At 32.8% G+C, this 19,525-nt stretch overlaps 2 protein-coding genes across 3 annotated transcripts; one reads left to right on the top strand and one right to left on the bottom strand.

Moving 5' to 3' along the window:
* The first annotated feature begins 1,931 nt into the window (after positions 1-1,931).
* LOC132304406 (psbP domain-containing protein 5, chloroplastic) lies at positions 1,932-9,103 on the top strand. 2 transcript variants are annotated; one of them, XM_059802067.1, is made up of 11 exons: positions 1,932-2,083; positions 2,188-2,354; positions 3,608-3,716; positions 4,733-4,782; positions 5,017-5,084; positions 5,170-5,268; positions 6,169-6,228; positions 6,379-6,438; positions 6,527-6,581; positions 6,971-7,020; positions 8,838-9,103. In XM_059802067.1, the coding sequence occupies exons 1-11, from the start codon at positions 2,004-2,006 to the stop codon at positions 8,934-8,936; spliced, it is 897 nt and encodes a 298-aa protein (XP_059658050.1). In that variant the 5' UTR covers positions 1,932-2,003; the 3' UTR covers positions 8,937-9,103. The 2 variants fall into 2 exon arrangements, with proteins under 2 accessions (XP_059658050.1, XP_059658049.1); XM_059802066.1 differs by having other exon boundaries at positions 5,143-5,268.
* A 1,871-nt stretch (positions 9,104-10,974) lies between these two features.
* LOC132304405 (uncharacterized) lies at positions 10,975-19,031 on the bottom strand. The gene is made up of 3 exons (XM_059802065.1): positions 18,040-19,031; positions 16,144-16,399; positions 10,975-11,618 (listed from the first exon to the last, which is right to left on the bottom strand). Exons 1-3 carry the CDS (start codon positions 18,343-18,345, stop codon positions 11,224-11,226), a joined length of 957 nt encoding a protein of 318 aa, XP_059658048.1. The 5' UTR covers positions 18,346-19,031; the 3' UTR covers positions 10,975-11,223.
* Between the last annotated feature and the right edge of the window lie 494 nt (positions 19,032-19,525).

The raw sequence follows: 19,525 nt of genomic DNA, 5'->3' as shown, positions 1-19,525 counted from the left end.
GTACAGCCACACCCCTTGAGGTTTGACAAAAGGACGAAAACTTATCTTTTTTTTGGATAAAGACACCGAAGATTCAAAAATGGACAAAAATACCCATTTACATGAAAAATTGACCAAATTACCCATTGACGACTTTTTTTAACTTTACAATTTAATAAATTGAAACAATCTACCCTCATGAACAATTTATGCAAAAAAAAAAAAAGGTAAAAAAGAAAAAAACTTTATATTATTCATTTTTTTTTTTTTTTTTTTGTTATTTACTTTATAAATGTTCCAACTTCTTAAAAATTTAAACATCTAAAAATGATTTTTTTTGAACCAATACATATTTTTTTTAATTTTTTTTTATGTTTGGAAATACATAATATTTGATATATAATTTAAGATATATAAAGTTATACTAGTACTATATTTTTTTATTTTTAAGGAAAAGAGAGTAGTTTAATTTTTTTAAATGAAAGAATTAAGTATCTTAATTTAAAAATAAAAAAGAAAAATAAAATAAGTAATAACAAAATATAATTTATTTGAAATATATGTATTGAATCAAAAAATTATTTTAGATGTCTACATTTTTAAGAAGTTGGGACATTTATAAATTAAATAACAAAAAAAAAAAAAGAGTGAACAATATAAAGTTTTTTTTTACTTTTTTTTAAGCATAAATTATTCATGAGGGTAGATTGGTCCAATTTATTAAATTGTAAAGTTGAAAAAGTTTCCTAAACAGTCAAAGGATAATTTAGTCAATTTTTCATGTAAAGGGTTATCTTTGTCCATTTTTTAACCTTCAAGGGGTGTCTTTGTCCAAAAAATAGGTAAGTTTCATTTGAGTGTCTTCTTGCCAAACCTCATGGGGTGTGGCTATACTTTAACCTTAAATGAAAACTCAATTTCTACAATTTCGTAAAACACTCCCTTTTAACTTTTATTTTTGCACAAAACCCCTTATTCTAGTCCAAAAGTATGTACATTGTCCTGCTGTTTGCAAATCCTTCTAATAGTGATGGAAATTGATATATTTTATAATATCCTTAAATCTCTATAATATCCTTCTTTATTGACTAAAACGACTTTGGGTCATGATCATATATATATATACATATTCCTAATTTGTTTGCATAAAGGACCATCTTAACCTTATTTTCTTAACTAGTCTATTTAGTGTTTGTGACATGATTTTTATTTTTATTTTTACATAGGCAGATGGGAAGTACCACTAAATTACAATCATCTGTGACATAAAATTAAATATATTGAAAACCTTGAAAAAAAGAAAGAAAGAAGAGAAAATGATAATAAATCCTTATTTTATTTTATAAAAGAAATAAGTCCTATAAAAAGTTTATAGGACCAATGGGTTCTATTTTTGATATGTAAGCGAATTTTTTTTATTTGACTATTTAAATATGTCTAAAAAATTTCTATTAGCAATTAAAACTTTTTCCAATTTATATTTTATTTCTAAAACAATTAGTCTATTTTTTTAAAGGATAAAACTTTATTCAAAATTAAAAATTTGTCATTTAACGTTGTTCAGGAATATTTAATTTTTGCATATTAAAAATTTTTGTTGTAAAATCTACAAAAGAATTTTTGAATTGAAATTTAATTAAAATTAATTAAAACTTAATTTATAATTAATAGTCATTAATTAACTCAACAATCAAAGAAAATAGAGACAAAAAAGTAGTATGTATCAAAAACTACAATTGCAAAACTTACTTCTATTTGGTAAGGGTATAAGTGAAAAATTGAGTGGTTTAAAACTTAAACGAAAAAATATTTCGAAAGTAGGATTTATTGATGCTATAAAAAAATTATAAAATTTATTTACCTTATATATATATAAAAAAAAAAAAAGGACTTAGTAGTAATTTTCTTAGAGAAAAGAAAAGAAAATTAATTTTCATCAAATTTTTAGCCGAAACGAACCGGGTACGCCAACAAAAGGGTAGAAGCGTTCTCCATATGAAGCTGAGTGGATGAGCAGCTGAACAATGGCAAAGCTTCTCTCTCCTTCCTCCAATTCTCTCTCTACGTTCAACCACCCACTCATTTCCAGTCCTCCCTTCTTCAGGTATTCTATTTCAATCTATGTAAGTATATATACTTACATATATATGTATATACACACACAAATCCTTATCCAGTCTTTTAACCGTTGGTGGTTTTTCTATTCAGGACCCAGACTGGGATTAGTTCAAATCAGAAGAAATGTAGATTACATGAGAAAATTATAGCATGTTCATACTCTCCTTCAAAACCGAATTCGCAAAATGTGTCGTGCAGAAGGGATTTGCTGCTCCTTGGCATTTGTTCTTCAGTTGCTATGATTTTCCCGTCTTTAGGTAAGCCCCAATTTATATATATTCTAATTCTATGTTTTGTTTTCGATTCTATCGTCTCTGCATGCGGATTGTAGTAGTTCACACACTGTGTCTTTGTATTGTTGTGTTTGTTTGGACTTTAGCTTTTATTTGTTCTTTGTGTTCATTCCATGTATGTGTATGTGTGTATGTGTATCACATATTGTGGTTTTAATTTGTGTAAGCTAGTTGAAACATTTGAGATGGGTTCCTTCGGATTTTGAAAAGACTACAAAAGTTGTACTTTTAATATATTACTTTCTCAAAGAGATGGACAGAAGAATGATTTATTTGCGAAAAAATGCGTGGGATTTATAATTCTCTGAATTTCGATTCCTTGTTTTAATTTTTTACTTTGTCTATATCTTATTAATGAGATAACTTAATGATAAACTGACAATCCTAGAAGATTTTAGGACACGGTTGGATCAAATTTGCAAATGCATACTTAATTTATGTCTAATAGTCTCTTTTAATAGATGGGAGGGGCATGAACCGGTTCATGCTTTGGTTCCTTTGCTTATAACAATTCTTCTATGATATTTTATCTGATACTAGTAACATATTGGCGCAAGCAAAAATGCGACAAATTTTATTTCACAGTTTAGTGAATAAAGCATGAGTGAGATATGTATATGTCAATATTGTAGTTGTTTCACAATGTAAACTTGCCTGCATATAAATCTTCAAAGATACTGTATTCTTTTTCAACTCTCTTATTTCACTGGAAAAGTAGATGATGGATATCAGACCTAATTCTTGCATATACAGTGTCGGTTGGGACCGTTTAGATTAACTATTTAGGTTGTGGGTGGTTTTATTTTTTATCCATACTGAACAGCATCTGTAAGATGTGTTTGGAAATGAAAAGAAAACTGAAACTGTCTATTCACCTTTAGTGGCGAGTAAGCTAAATCTGCCTGCGGAGTGCGTTTTGGTCCACTTTTAAATATGAATATATTAATATCGTTATCACGGATGATAACTGTATTGGTGGTTGATTGCCAACCTTGTATTGTGACTTGCGTAACGACCAAGTGCAATAATTGTATGATGTAATGCACCTCTTGTAATTTGAGTGCTCCAACAATTTTAAATTAACACAGTTAATATTAAACTATTGTTGTAAGACCACTCCCTTGCATCTGGCTCAATTTTAAAAAAAGATTGCTTGAATTGTTGTTTTTTTCCCCAACTAGTTTTTATCTCAGATATTACATTTACTACTGCTGCAGCATCTGGAGCGGAGGAAGAGTTGAAAACAGCTTCACTTGTTGATGATATAAATGCTTATTCTTATCTATACCCGATGGAATTGCCTTCTAAAAAGTTTGTCTTCAAATGGTAAACCTTTATTTTTAGCAAATTAGAAATTATAATAAGGGCCCATTTGGCATCCTTTGAATCTGAACAGCCCCATTCATATTTAAAATATCATTGTTATGTAGAAATCCATCTTCTAAATGGAGCCATTTAGAAAAATAAGGAACTTCTCCATGTGCAACACACGAACATTTTTAGATCTTTTTCGAATGATAAAGTTGAAGAAATATCCTTGTTTTGTTGAAATGGCTTTCATTTTCCCAGTGCGGTTGCTTTTACTTTTAATGGTATTCAAAAAGTGAAAGGAACCATTCAAATTTAAGGCGGCGTCTAAACATGCCCTAAGTTGATAGTATTTCTCTTAAAATTTCCAAATTTGAAAGAACAATAATTTTGACATAAAGTGGAGCAGTTTGTACTGTATGAGGGCATGGAATTGTGTATTATTCAGCAAGTGCAAAACAGAAGGTTTTAGTTTTGGAGAGTTTTCTATTTTTTATTAACACACCTATACACTTTGTCTCATTTGGGACTTGAACCCTCGATTCCTCTTTCAGAGGCGAAGAGATACTACTCAAGCTTATGTTTGGTGGTAGTTTTGGAGACTTTTGAATATTTCTTTTTTCAGTTGCAAATCTTGTTGAATCTTTGGGCATATTTAAGATTTTGAGATTTTCAATTTGTTTAAAAATAAGTTTTGGGTTGCTTCATTATAGTGGCCATATCAATAATGTTTTAGTTTGTCAAAGTTGGAATACCATTAACGATGCCTGATGCCTCCATTGGACATTTTCATGTATACCTTCACAAAAAATAATGTAGAGCACGACAAGCGCCTTTCTTTTTTATTCTTTGTTCTGTATATTGTTGTATCATTTTAGTATTATCTCTTCAAAAAATGAGGTGTATAAAACTACTTTTCCGTGACAAAATCTTATTCCTTCGCATTCTACTTAAATTTAAATATATAGAAGTCATCTTCTTTGTTATTGTGCATCTATAAATTCTAGAAACCTGACTCTACTATTTATTTGAAGGGTGGTATCCAGAAAACCAGAACGTTATTCATCAGCTGCACCACTGTCCCGTAAGTTCAATTGACCTGTTTCCTTTTTGCAAACAGAATTATGAATGTCACAAAGAAGATATGAAACCATGCTAATTCTTGAGTATCTCCATTAACAAGTTTTAGCAAAGTCATTTGAATTTGATAAAAATACAACAAAGAAGTGTTTTCTATATCAATTATTTGAATGAGACGTGTTTTTAATATATGCTTCTTATAGAAAACTTAATAGAAATATGTTCCAATATAATACAGCTGATGCACGCCTGCGCATTGTGTCTGAGCGTGTTGACATTATTGACAACCTCATCATTAGTGTCTCGGTAACTTCGATGAAACCATATTCCTGTGAAGTCTAATTTCTACATTTTCTTTTTCAAGATTTGTGTTTTTATTTCTTTGTTTCAGATAGGTCCCCCCAATTCACAGTTCCTAAAATCAATGGACAAAAGTACATGGAGTCCCAGAGATGTCGCTGATTCTGTTTTATCTGACAAATCTGCTTTGGTAATTCACTTACCTGTCTCTTCACTTAACAGTTAACACTGCCTCTTTAATTTCGGGAAAAAAAATCATCATTCTCATAGTCCGCAAAGCATGAATTTTTTGTTTAGAATTCAAGCAGTTCCATAATTTTCAGCTCATTTTCAAGGAGGCCAATATTTAGGTATCTATCAGTGTTCTATCACCAAAACGGATTTGAGTTATCCAACATGGTAACTTGGAAAACCCAAAATTATCTATAACTATGGGCTGATTTATGTTTGGTATGTGTATGGTACAATTCAATACAGCAAGGGAAAAGCTTAGATAGCTGTCCCTCTGTGGTGTAAATTAGCATTATTATACTGTCTCTTGAACTTCCGTAGTTAACATAGGATGAAATTAATTAGAAATGATTGTAAAAAGTTAAATATAATAGGTGAAATGGCATGTAATAGAAAAGAATGGGAATAAGAGAATTCATGTGGCTGACTCGATTCATAAGAGGGATAAACTATAAAGGCAAGGATGATGATCTCTTGAACTTGCTGTGAAATTTCAATAGCTTGTAGAAAAACATGCAGCTGTCTTGCTGTGATGAAATTAGAATAGTACAAGCAACAACTGTCCTTTGAACTTGCTTTAAAATGTCAAAAAGCTCTTAGAAAATTTTATTGGCTGGATCTTTTTCAGCTTATATAACCAAATCTATCAAATATGTATTTGGTAGTTTGCACCCTAAAAAGTTTAACCCCTTAATCTCACTTCTAGTGGGATCCCCCCCAGCAAGAAACTCACATACACATTTGTCCCTATGGGGACTCGAATCCTCACCTCCCACTTTGGAAGATAGAGGAGATACCACTAGGCTACAACCTTTGGTGGTAATTCTAGTGGGAATTAACATGCTACAACTTTGTGCAGCGAATCACATCAAGTCAACGCATGGCTGAGAGTTCTGTTCTTGATGCACATTCTTCTGAAGTAAGCTTCTGAGCTTTGCTTTTTGTCTTTCAAATTTAACTGGAGGGCAATCCAAAATTCACGTTTTTCACACTATTACAAATTTAACTATGATATTCAATATGTAGTACTTCCACATTCAAATTTACATATTGATGTTTTTCCCCTTAGATTGATGGCAAGCCTTACTGGTACTATGAATACCTCATTCGCAAATCACCTACAAAATCTGTAAGTTTTCCATTTTAGTCCCAGTTGATAGGTTAAAGATGTGTATATGCTATATTCATACGTTCATGCTTCTTGAGGAATGATGCAGGCTCAAGAATCAAATAATTATCGGCATTATATCGGTTCAACTGCAGAACGAGATGGTAGGACCCTCTTTTAGAGTTTTCTGCTCATTGTTAAGCAATTATGGAACTCTGCATAAATTTCTCGACCATCATGAATTCATCTTGTCATGACTGTCAACACTGTATCCATACTGAGTGCTTGAAAGCTTTCTAGATTCTTGTTGATTTTAAAACGAAAAAACACTTCAATTAATGATGAACTAACTATTGCTCATTTAGACATTTACCAATAAAATTTCAGCAGAGAAAGAAGAGAAAACTTAAGGAAAATTTGTCCCGAGTTGTTTTTTGTCTGTGTGAGCTAGTTTGCTGGCTAATGTTTAATTATTGTAATAGCTATTCTTTTAGAATTAATTATGGTTCTTTCACTCGACTATATATTTAAATTCATTAGTGCTTGATCACAGGTTATTTGTACTCTCTGAATGCTTCAACTCTAAATAAGCAGTGGAATACAGTAAGTTTCTTTCTCTCTACATGAACGCATAATTTTATGACAAACAAAGAAAGATGCATGCTTTATCGCACTTAAATCCTCAATATTAAGATACCAGTTTTATGTATTCTTTAGCTATGCTTCTGATTATATTTTTTCGATCAGGCCTCGGATTGATACTGTCTCCAAAAACATTTCTTTTTTATTTTAATTTTACCATGTTTTTGGAATTATATGCTCATCATATGCTTTTCCTTTATATTTTTGACATGTTTGTGGTGAAGCTATTTTCTGAAATCATGTGATCCTCATTTGCTTTTCTGGGTTAAATTGTAACCAAGTCATCATATTTTTCAAAATACCTTCATTTTGTTCTTATTTAAAAAAAAATTTCTTTTTTCGGCTAGTCTTATTCATCCTTTTCATTCATCACAGGATAATTCAATATACACTAGGCAGTTGCAAATTTGATTTTTGGGACAGTTGAAGCCTTATAATTAGTATCACTCGAGTAAACTGAAATTAGCATATGAAACTTTGATAATTTAGAGCCATTCTGCAATGTTACATGCTAATGTCACAAGCTAATGTCAATGCCAATCACTTACCCTTTCAAGTCACCATTGGAATAGACAAAACCTTCTGGGTATCCCTTTTATTGTGTAATGTTATATCAATATCTGAAAGAAACTCCTTATTTTTTTGCGCGCGTGTGTGTGGGTGGGGGTAGTATAAAGTGGTCATGGTATCAATATAAACTCCTGGTTGTGGCATGCATTAGCTAAGGACTCAAGAGTTGGAACGTTGGTGACACCTGGCTGAGCTTGAAATGTTGTTTGGTTATTTGTAGCATGCATTGATAAATGATAATCGATCACCATAGACCCCTGTTATAAAATTTGGAGCTCTTAATTGTAACAAGTCAAGTGAAGGACTTAAATACTTATGTGATTATGGAAGTCTGAACCTTAAGGTGAACTCCGGGATAATTCAAGTTTGCAAATATTCTACTGATTCTATCTCAATTCTACTAGAACTGTTTTTATTGGCTTACCTTTAATTTCATTGACATAAATGAGAAAATGGTGGATGACAAACCTCATTATTTCACAGCAAGTAAAAGATTTGATGTATATTCTATACCAAATGTTGTTTTATTTTAATAATTTGGCATCTATCTGTGACTCATGATGGAATCATGCAGTAAGGAGGGCCATTGCATATCATTTTAAGCACCAAAATTTGAAATTGATGCTCTCACTGTATAAGTTTGTGTTGGATATAGAAATTGTAACATTTTTTGGTACATTACTTACCATACGAAAATTTTCTCCTGCACTAAAACTTTTAGATATATACCAAAAAAAAAAACTTACGGCTTGGACACATGCGGAAGTTTCTTTACAGTTTCAATCATCTCATCCTCATCAGGAATACCATTGCATTTAATCAGATAATCAGCTACATATAGTATGATGTCCGTACTCTTACATGTGTTTTCCTCAAATTCCCCTTTAGCTTAGAGATTTTTTAATGTTTTGGTACAGTGTCTTGGCATTGCTTAGATGTTCCAGATATTATCTCAGTCAATTTAATTTTTTCTATCATTTGAAATCTGAGTCTATCGGTAATCATTTGTGGAACAATTATTTCAAGAAATTTTATGTTTTACTATGGAGTATTTTATAAGCTTTTGGTAATTCTATTTAAATGATCGAATCACAGCTTCAAATTCTTATTCGAAACCAGTGGTTGCTTCTATTCTATTCTATTTATTAATTCTTTTCACATGTTTCATTGTTTGAATTCTAACCGGAAACTACCATTATGTGATGCAGATGGGGCCCTTCTTGGAAAAGACCGTGTCTTCTTTCCGCCTTCTTCCACCCACTGTAGACTATGTTCCTCCATACAAGGATCCCTGGAGATTTTGGTGACAACTATTTTTTATTTTCTAATTTAATAGCTTTTCGTCATTTGATTTCCTCTGTCTCTCTTTCAAATATTAAAAAATGTAAAAATCAGGGACCCTGAGCACCATTTCATGTAACGTGACTTTGTTTCAATTCTTAATAGAAATTTGAATGTTATTTTTTGTATTTTACTCCTCGGATGCCTGTAAAGGTAGGTGGTTTGACATTCTTGCCTACCCAAATCATCCCTTGTTTGGTTGCTGGTAGGACGGATGAATAAAAAATGTGTCACAAAACCTGTCAACCACCATTTGAGATTGGAATAGTTAACCGTAGACTGCACCTCATGAACAGGAAATTCTATATACATGTGTAGGAGACTGTTCTGTAGGTGCTCGGGACCTCATATATACTGGCTTTTAGTAAATAATAAATTTTGTATTTTTTGAAATAGTGGGAATGCATTTGTGAATATTACTTGGTAAAAAGGTCGCCCTAGGTTTCTCTAGTCTATGGTTACGAAATAGAATATCCTTTGTCATTGTTGCTTGAGCATGCTGACTTAGAATGTGTGAAGGATCTCATTTATCTAAAGTGCTGTATGTATAACCGAGGAAGGTGGCAAATGGTAGATGAAACCTTAATTCTGCTGCGCGCGTGCAGATGAAAGAACAAAGTTTTAGCAATGCAGGAAAAGACTGGTACAATGCCGATCATGGACGCATACTGGTCAGTAAGCTTTTCAGTTCCAGACAGCAAGCAATGGGACAAGGGCAATGGCTGCTATGGCCCTGTGATGGTTTTTGCATATCCAGAAGACTGTGGATGCTCTTCGGGTGGAATTGAAAGTCACACTAGTGGGATAAGCCAGCCAATGGCATAGAACTTGAGAGAAGTTTTGCTTATTTCGGGAAAAATGTACCACAGGCGGTCTGAGATGTCAAGATAAGAGTTCTTAAACCCGACACCGATGAAATTCTCATAGTTCTGGCTTCATTTGTTTCGATGTAAAATATTTTCCTCGAAAAGTGTTTTTCTTTTTCAAGTATAATATATTTTTTTTACCAAATACTAAAAATTTAAAAAAATATTTTCTGAAAAATATTTTACATCTAAACAAACGGAGACTTAAAAGACATCCCTCACAAGAAGAAGAATTTTGGGTGTTAATGGAAACCTTTGCAACCTCGTTTACAACAGTTCCCCTCAAACATTTACCATTGGCTCAACAAATGTACAATATCGTTTGCACCTAAGAAGCACGTAAGAAGAACGGAAATAGACATGGACCCGGATACGTCCAACAGATCAAATTCTAAAAAAAATAAGACAGACACATGGTGAAAACTTATAAATATAAATATATTTATCTATTGAATGAGACAATCATTCAACTTTAATTATTTTATAATTTCTTTATAAAAGCACATAAGTTAAAAGATGAAGCTCTTTGAATACAAAAAATCATATTTGATAATGATATCCTATTTTGTCATTATAATTAGAATTATATTTATAATGTTGTTTATACAACTGGCATGCGTTTGTTTTCTATAAGAATGTATGCGTTGACCAGGTGTCCCGAGATGTGTCGACCGAGTGTTCAACATGTATATGCCAAGTATCCGAAATAATAAAATTTATTTTTAAACAATGGACACAGCCATGAAGCATCATACGTGTCTGAAACAGTATCCATGGAGTGTCCGTGTCTCATAGAAGAGTACAAGCTTCCTAGGTTGGACCATATAACAAGAAAGAAAATCCCAAGATGAAGCAAAGGAGTAGAAAACTGTACAGGGCCAGAAAGTCGGTGCCAAAAAACACACGTCATTATCACCTCTCTATATACCCTTCAAGGGAAAATATTCTTCTGGGTACTCACAAGGTCTGATCTTATATATGATTTGTCCACAGATTATAATGCAACCAACACATCTAAAACTAGGAAAGGCATGTGGTTGGCTTAGGTATTATTTTTGTAAAACCACGTATAACATCAGCCGACAAGAAATTGCAAGTCCTTTCTCATGATTCCAATGACATATACAAGAGAGAGATATAGGTTGTAGAAGGTACTACTCTGATATACAATGAGCAATAAGGTCCAAATACCATAAATATTTTCAATGACATAACTGTCTGGAAAAAAATGTCATATGACTAGTGAGACAAAAGGAGAAACAAATTTTTTTTTTTCCCAAGTGAATACACCCCAAAGAAGCTGTTTATTTCGGATTTGGCAAATGAACAATAAGAGATGCATAAGAGATGCATCTCTTGATCTGTGAATGTTGAACTAAAGGGGCTCTTACCGCACCGGTTGCTGGTTGTAATGATTCTTCTCTTTCTTCTTTGCTGCAGCAAGTTTTGCACTCCTTGCTGCAGCCTCTATTGCAGCAGCTTTTGAAGCACTGTCTGTCTCTTTAGATGATTTCTTCTTCTTCATTGATGCCATCTTCTTTAGCCGCTCTTTTACATCAATAGCAGATGCATCTTCTTCGGCCTGCTTGGTTCCAGCAGTTTCCTCTTGCCCATTACTGACATTTGAGCTGTCAGTTTGATCCTGCAACTCCTTTACCTCCTTCGAAGATTTATCCTTCTTTTTCTTCTTCTTCGCACTTTTGGACTCAGCAGGAGCATTTTCCTTCTTTTCTCCATCTACAACTCCATTTGGTGCCCCCTCTTTCTTCTCTTTTGCAACGTCTGCAAAATGCAAGAAAAAAAAACAGATCTTACATGTCTAGGCAACCACTGAACAAACTAGAATTAATATACGTAATCTTCTCTATTGCATCTGCTACATGGGACAGTGGTGTTCATGTGTTGCTCGCCTAACAGAACAGCAACAACAACAAAAACAGATGCAAGGAACAATCTTACATGTTTAGAAAAACAGTCAACAGAATCAAACTAGAAAATCTGGAATTTTCAACTGAAATTACATAAGAATGGATTTTTCAAACTTTCCCACTGCCAACAAGAATCAAATTGCAGACTAAGTTTCAATTAGGGAATAATTGAAAACAACAGGATTGCAGTCAATTTCCTGAACTGATGATTACTACTATATTTTGGCTTTCAGGAGTTTTCTCTATTCTAATAATTCATCTGTAAATTGTGTAGGTGATTTAAGCTTCGTTTAGGTGTTGTATTTTTTTGTTTGCTCATACATGATCTGCTTGTACTTGCATCTCCCCCCTGGTGCCTTCTCATGAAGTTTTTCTGATAAAAATTTAAGAAAAAAAAATGATAAAATTATACTACTATATAAATGTTAAAATTTAAGAGTTACCAATTTTTATACGCGCTATTTACTTATCTAAGAAAAAAAAATGCGCTACTTGACATTTTATTTTCATACTATATTGATATTTGAGAATCATGGTTGAGATCAAAACTCTACTACTGAACACATTCAATAAAGTTAAACCATACGCTAATATATCACAATTATTTTGTATTTTAATACTTAATTGAGAATTACAATAGGGATAGCAATCTAATAATATAATTTAACTTCAATACTAATATTAAATATACATTAAACCATACAATGAGCACGATGTGTTCAATACAGAATTAAACTATATCAATATAATTCATTTTTGATTGAGAATTATAGTTAGGATCTTGTATAGTGCCCACTGAGTTGGGCCCCTCAAACTACTTTTTTTTAATGTCTATATATTTGTGACCCTTGTCAAGTGCAGTTTACCATTTTTTTCTGCTAATGTAGGAGAGAGCTTGAGTACCATAGGGGAGAACAGAGTAATTTTTTAATCAAGGTGTAATTATGTTATGCTTTAGGAACCCAAATACAAAACAAAATTATACAAAAAATAACAATAGAACATTAAGCTAGAGGTAAAATACAAATTCAACACAATAAATATAGAAAAAGAACAGATGATTAATATAAATACTGCATATACTCATATAAACATGTAAAGTAATTATAATCTTTAATATAATATATTGATCTAATACATCTCAAAAATCAATCAATTTCTATCCTTCCATATCTAGTCATCAATACAAAAGGTAAAGCTTTATCAAAGTACTTTCAAATATCTATTAAAATCAATTCAATTAAAACTTATATAAAAAAAATTGTAGACAAAAACTGCTAATCATAACCTACCACCTTAACCTCAATACCATCATATAGATCGAACCCTCAATACCATCATATAGATTGAACCCTCAATACCATCATCTAAATCGCACCCCACAAGACCATCTGGATCAAACTCCAAAAGACCATCATCTAGATCAAACCGTTAAGATCCTTATCTGGATCGAACCCCACAATACCATAATCTCAATGAACCATCAAAACCATCCTCTGAATCTAGACTTTAAATTCTTACATCTTAATATTTTAGACATCACAACATTCTTGCTATTGGCGGGCTTATATCTCACAAACTTGGTTGCTAGCTAGTGTGACTTTCAATTCACATGCTTACAGTTAGGCATTCTCATTATCATCCACTATTCGTTCTTGAGGGCTCGATCCAGACAAACGTCTCAAGGGCGTGAGGGTTCGATTCAAACAATGGTCTTGAAGAGTTAGGATTCAATTTATTGAATGGTTTTGAGGATTCGATTCAGACAAGGGTATTGAGGGTTAAGGTTAGATTTAGAGGATGGTTTTAAGGGTTTATCGAGATAATGGTCTTGTGGTGCTCGATCCATATGAGGTTAAGGTTAGATTTAAAGGATGGTGTCGATGGTTCATCGAGATGACGGTCTTGTGGAGCTTATCCAGATGATGGTCTTGTGGGGTTTCATGAATCCTCAAAATCATCCTCTACATCCAACCCTTACCTTCAAGACCCTTGTTTGAATCAAACCCTCAAAACCATTCAATGAATCTAACCCTAACCCTTCAAAACCATTGTTTGAATCGAACCCTCAAGCCTTCAGACTCTCGTTCGGATCGAGCCCTCAAGAACGAATAGTGGATGATAACCCTAAACCCGACTTAGAAGATGAAAAGAACTGAGATTACGCGGTTTCTTCGAGGGTAAGGAAAAGCGAATCCTCCGAGAAATTTCCTCTCGAATATAATGACCACGTTCGAGTAACACGTCATTCAGCCTCACTCTCGCTAGCAACCAAGTTCGTGGGATATAAGCAAGCCAATGGCAAGAATGTTGTGATATATGAAATATTAAGATGTAGGAATCAAAAGTCTATATTTAGAGGGTTCATCAAGATGATGGTCTTGTGGGGCTCGATCCAAATAAGGATCTTGAGGGTTAATGTTAGATTTAAAGGATGGTTTTGTGGGGCTCGATCCAAACAAGGATCTTGAGGATTCAATCCAGATGATGGCCTTTTGGGGTTCGATCCAGATGATGGTCTTGTGGGGTTTGATGAATCCTCAAAACCATCCTCTAAATCTAACACTAACCTTCAAAACCATTCAATGAATCTAACCCTAACCCCTTAAGACCCTCGTCTAGATCGAGCCCTCAAGAACAAATAGTGGACGATAACGAGAATCCCTACATGCGAGTATGTGAATTGAAAGTTACACTAGCTAGCAATCAAGTTTGTGGAATAAGCCAGCCAATAACAATAATGTTCCACATGATGATGATTGAAATGTTAAGATGGAGGAATTGAAAGTTTAGATTTCAAGGATGGTCTTGAGGGCTCATTGAGATGATGATCTTGAGGGTTCGATCCAGATGATGATCTTGAGGGTTCGATCCAGATGATGATCTCGAGGGTCTGCGCTATATTTAACTCATTTCTTTACTATTTATCACTCTAACTCGTTAATAGTTGTTTAAGGTGGTATGTTATGATTCTGCCCACTCTAATTTTTTTATATATTATTTTTCGTTGAATTGATTTTAATAGATAATTGAAAGTACTTTGATAAAGTTTTACCTTTTGTAATAAGGATTAGATATGAAAGTATAGAAGTTGATTGATTTTTGAGATGTATTAGATCAATATATTATATTAAAAATTATAATTACTTTACATGTATATATGAGTATACACAATATTAGATCAATATACTACATTAAAAATTAAAATTACTTTACCATTTATTACTCACTTATTTTCGGTGATTAATAGTTGTTTAAGGTGGCAAATTATGATTGGCAGTACAATACTCAAAAGAATTAAAAATGATCTGAAACCCTCATATAACACTAATTAGTAGTATAGATATCAAAAACTCCATGTACATTTAATACTACATGGATTTTCCGATCAATTTTTATTTTTTACAGTATCATTTATTCTAACAAACATAAAGAGACATCACCTTTTTCAAACTCTTAAACAAGTATTCCTCTCACTCTATTTTTTATCTCTTTCAAAGACTATCTTAAATAAAAACTCTCATTATACGATTTATATAAAATATATAAATTCTTCCTACGCCCTAAAATTCGGGCATAGGAAGAGTTTGCGTTCGGCATGAACTTTGATAAGTTGAGGAAATAGAATCTAAAACTCACATATCTATACCTCTTTTAAATGTACATTATGTTTTCGTTCATTTTAAATTTTTTATAATATTATTTATTCTAACATCAACTTTTTCAAACGTATTCTTCTCTCCCTTTATTTCCCTTCTCTTTCTAAAATCATCTTAAAACTTTTATCTCCTAAATCACCATTTATTAAGCCAGCACAAACAAGAGGAACAATCCTCAACACAAGATACAACGAGATACACATCAGTCAAACCAATAACAAACAATGCAACAAGAAGGAATCACATGAAAGTGCATGCAAGTGTGTGTGTGTGTGTGTGAGAGAGAGAGAGAGAGAGAGAGAGAGAGAGAGAGTTTCTAACTGAAATAAGAAGCATAGATTTTAAAAACCTCACACAACCTCTAAGAGTGACATGAGAAATAAAATGAGATTAGAAACAAAAAGGTACTCTGAACGCCAAATGCAAGGCACGGCTGCACACAACTGTGTAAAGATTCACCTTCAGAAACCTCAATTTTAATCATCAATAAATTTCAAACAGCTAAAATGTATCAGTTTCTTGAAATGGAACACATCTCATTATCAGGAGCCTCTGTTCCTGTGCCAATGATTCGCAAAAGCAATACACTGGTTGTAGCCTTGTAGGACAAAAATGGAATGTGAAGCAAAGATTCAAATCAAAAGCAGAAAAATCATGATAACACAATTAGAAAGCAGAATAGGAATATTTCATGTCAAATACAATTAATCGAGTAATTACCCCCAGAGTCTTCACGAGCATTATCATCTTTTGGGGCAACTCCAAAATCAGCCAAAAGGGCCTCGAGTTCCGCAAGCTCCTTTTTCTTCCTTTCCTTCTTTGAAAGCTGTCTTTCTGTTTCTTTAGATGCTGAAGAAACATCAGGCGCCTTCTTCACCACAGGCTCAGGATGTGCTGGAGCCTCTGGTTCATTGTCATGTTCTTCCTCCACATCATCATCTTCATCATCGAGAATATCGTCATCACTTTCACTTTCCTGCAATCCCAGATAAACAAGCATCATGTCAGCCATATATCAGAAATATAAAGGGTAGCTTTCGGGAACAAATTATTTGATTGTTTCTAACATGTACATGTTTGACCTCTGACATATAAATGGTGCAAATTGAACATTGCCCTGATACTGATAGTAATCTTCACAAGGGAAATCAAGAATGAAAAAAACTGTTGTTTTCATGACCTTTAGAAAAATTTCTACAATCTTGATTATTAATTAGTAATTTACATTTTATAAAATTTCGACCAAACTAAACAATAATAATAATAATAAAAGAACTTCAGTTAATCACACCATTAGTTGCTAATTGGAAAACTTCTAGTAAAATATATTGAAATTATTCAGACTTACGCTACTTAAGAGATGCGAGCTTCAAAGCAAAAGCTTGGCAGAAACCCAAATAATGGTTTTACATAAGATTCATAACTGGTTATGATCTATAATATCCTGCTCAGAAGATGTCATGCAGGCATCCTACCAAGTGCAACATGGGTCAGAAATATAGGCCACGAACCTACCTGATCATCCATGACTCCATCAGGTAACTATTTCATTTATATACTTTACATTTTTTATAGACCTATATTTGACCTTCCACTGAAATTTAAGTATGCCTCTTTTACATTTCCAAAAAGTTTGTAAGCTTCAGTCCTTCTCAAAAGCTCTTTGAAATATTAATCCAATTTCATTCTATTTCAATGCAGCAATGCTATCTTTTTCTCCTGCATGAGGTCTGTTTATAGGACTTAAGGAAAACCCCAAGAGCACAAAATTACCTTCTAAAATTAAACCTGCCTAACATTGGTAAAAATGAGACCTAACTTCTATTTTTAATCCTTAAAAAAACAAAAAAAGGAAATACAATAATATTTTGAGAAAGATGGAAAACCCCAAAAGCACAAAACTACCTTCCAAAATTAAACCTGCCTAACATTGGTAATAATGAGACCCAATTTCTATTTTTAATCCTAATATATATATATATATATAGGAAATACAATAATATTTTGAGAAAGACACTGCTAGAAGCTCATTTATAATATAAATTTTAAAAATCAACCGTTCATATAATGATATTTTCAGTTTCAGTATTTCCTTGTGTAAATTTTTATTTAAAAAAAAATAAAAAAACCATATCTTTGTAACTTGAACACAAATAATGAATGGCACTGCAAAGATGGTACACATAAGCAGCTAATGATAAGGAGTCAAAACAATCAACAAATACATTCTAATGACAAGATTCGTGTACCAAAGTCACTTATAAAATAAAAAAAAATCATGTACCAGAGAGAGACGCACACTAATTAGGAGACACAAAGGTACCACTAAACATCAGACACATATAATCATGAGACGTTTAATTCCTAAACTTTCAACAAACTGCTGCAAAATTTTGATGAAAAAAAATAAAAAAGCAACAACAACAACCAATAATAGACATTCCAGGACATAAGCATTACAAACAAATTCTTAAGCTCCAATGCCAACAGATTCTCACACAAAAAATTATTGGCCTCGGCGAAAGAAAACCATATATAGCATATATCTCATTTTCTCAATCAGCCAATAGTGAATAGTGAATAGTGAATAGTCAATGAAAGCATTCTTATTCACACCTCTACATGGGCCTTCTCCTCATTTTGCTGAGATTCCGACGAATCCCAAACAGACACAGGCGGAGCAGTGGTTGCAAAATAATCATCATCGTCCTCATCATCCACATCTGCCCACGATTTCACCTTCAAAGGAGCTGGGGTCCAGATAACCTGCGGCTCAGGCTCCTTTGCTGGAGCCTTTGAAGAGCCCTTACCCTTCGACTTATCGTTCTTCTTCTTCTTCCTAAGACTGTCAAGCGCTGCAAAAACGTTGGTATTGTTGATCACCGACGACCCATCGTCTCTCCTGTTACCACCACCCACCATTCTCCCTCAATCCCAGATATGGCACAAGTATGCAAATGTATAAAAGCTTTAAAACAGGGAAAATTACAATGTTTTCCAGAATTTAGAACACTGAACAAAAATGAAATTTCCGAGACAATTTGATTATGCTATCAAAACTTTAAGAACAAAACGATTATTAAAGAATGTAAGAAAACTTCTATGGTTCAAACAAAAAAAAAAAAACAAAATTGTAAGAAAATTTCTATGGTTCAAACAAAAAAAACAAAATTGTAATTGAAAATATCAGATAATTTTCTGATTTGAGGAAATCAATTAATGCAAATATTAACAAGTCTTGAGAGTCAGATTCTGGATCAAAAATAGTAAGGGTTTCAAAAGATAGAGCCTATTTTATTATATAAGAAAATCCTATGAAGCATTTAGATAAAACGAATATTGGGATGTGATTTTAGAGCTTGAAAGATGGATGAAGGACGTGAATGGATGATTAGGGTTTCAACGAGATAAATGTCGACGAATGTAGAGAGCTCGAGAGAAAATCGGGGAGCGATGGATTTGAGCCCTCTCTCAAATTTTGAGGTGCACGCGGTAGAGAGAGAAGGATGTATGGAGGGGGAGCTAGAGAGTTAGGGTTAAGACTTGTTTTTCTGTTTCAGAGAGGGATTGAGAGAGGAGGCGGTGATGTTGATAACGTAATAGCAGGAACACGAAAGCGAATCTTATATAGTTATAGTAGTTTTTACAAAGTCGTCCCTAAAACTGTTTTTTTTTTTTTGCAATTAGGCGCTGGAAATTTCTGAAATTGCACAAACATGCACTCTAAAATAAAAAGAAAGGAAATGGAATTCTTACAAATATTTTATGATATTGAAAAGCAATAAAAAATTTAGAAAGAAAAAAAAAATCATAACCATATATACTAACTTCTCATTATTCTTTCTTTTTAAATCATGGTAATTCAATTTTAAAATATTTATGTTAGTCAAATGCACGTAGGAGAAAAAAAAAAAAAAAAAAAATTCCACTTATAAAAGATTTATTATGTTGTGTACTTTTAAATTTTATTTGCAGAACAAAATTAAGAATTTCACAAAGGGGAGGGGGGGGGGGGGGGGGATATGAGTAATTAGATTTAGTGATAATGATTCAACTTTCTAGTAATAAGGTGGACCTAATCCACTGACTAGAGCTAATCCAA

This window comes from Cornus florida, unplaced genomic scaffold (genome assembly GCF_030987335.1).
Source record: "Cornus florida cultivar Cherokee Brave unplaced genomic scaffold, ASM3098733v1 CherokeeBrave_3.0.0_Hap2_Chr04, whole genome shotgun sequence".
Lineage (NCBI taxonomy): Eukaryota > Viridiplantae > Streptophyta > Magnoliopsida > Cornales > Cornaceae > Cornus > Cornus florida.
This window is presented reverse-complemented; position numbering and strand designations above follow the sequence as displayed.

Coding starts and splice junctions, on each gene's coding strand:
- LOC132304405 (XM_059802065.1), bottom strand. CDS start 18,345: ATGGTGGGTGGTGGTAACAGGAGAGACGATGGGTCGTCGGTGATCAAC. Junction 16,400..18,039: donor AGGAGAAGGCCCATGTAGAG/GTGTGAATAAGA, acceptor CTGGGATTGCAG/GAAAGTGAAAGTGATGACGA. Junction 11,619..16,143: donor TGCTCGTGAAGACTCTGGGG/GTAATTACTCGA, acceptor TGCATTTTGCAG/ACGTTGCAAAAGAGAAGAAA.
- LOC132304406 (XM_059802066.1), top strand. CDS start 2,004: ATGGCAAAGCTTCTCTCTCCTTCCTCCAATTCTCTCTCTACGTTCAAC. Junction 3,717..4,732: donor AAAAAGTTTGTCTTCAAATG/GTAAACCTTTAT, acceptor ATTTATTTGAAG/GGTGGTATCCAGAAAACCAG. Junction 6,582..6,970: donor TTCAACTGCAGAACGAGATG/GTAGGACCCTCT, acceptor GCTTGATCACAG/GTTATTTGTACTCTCTGAAT.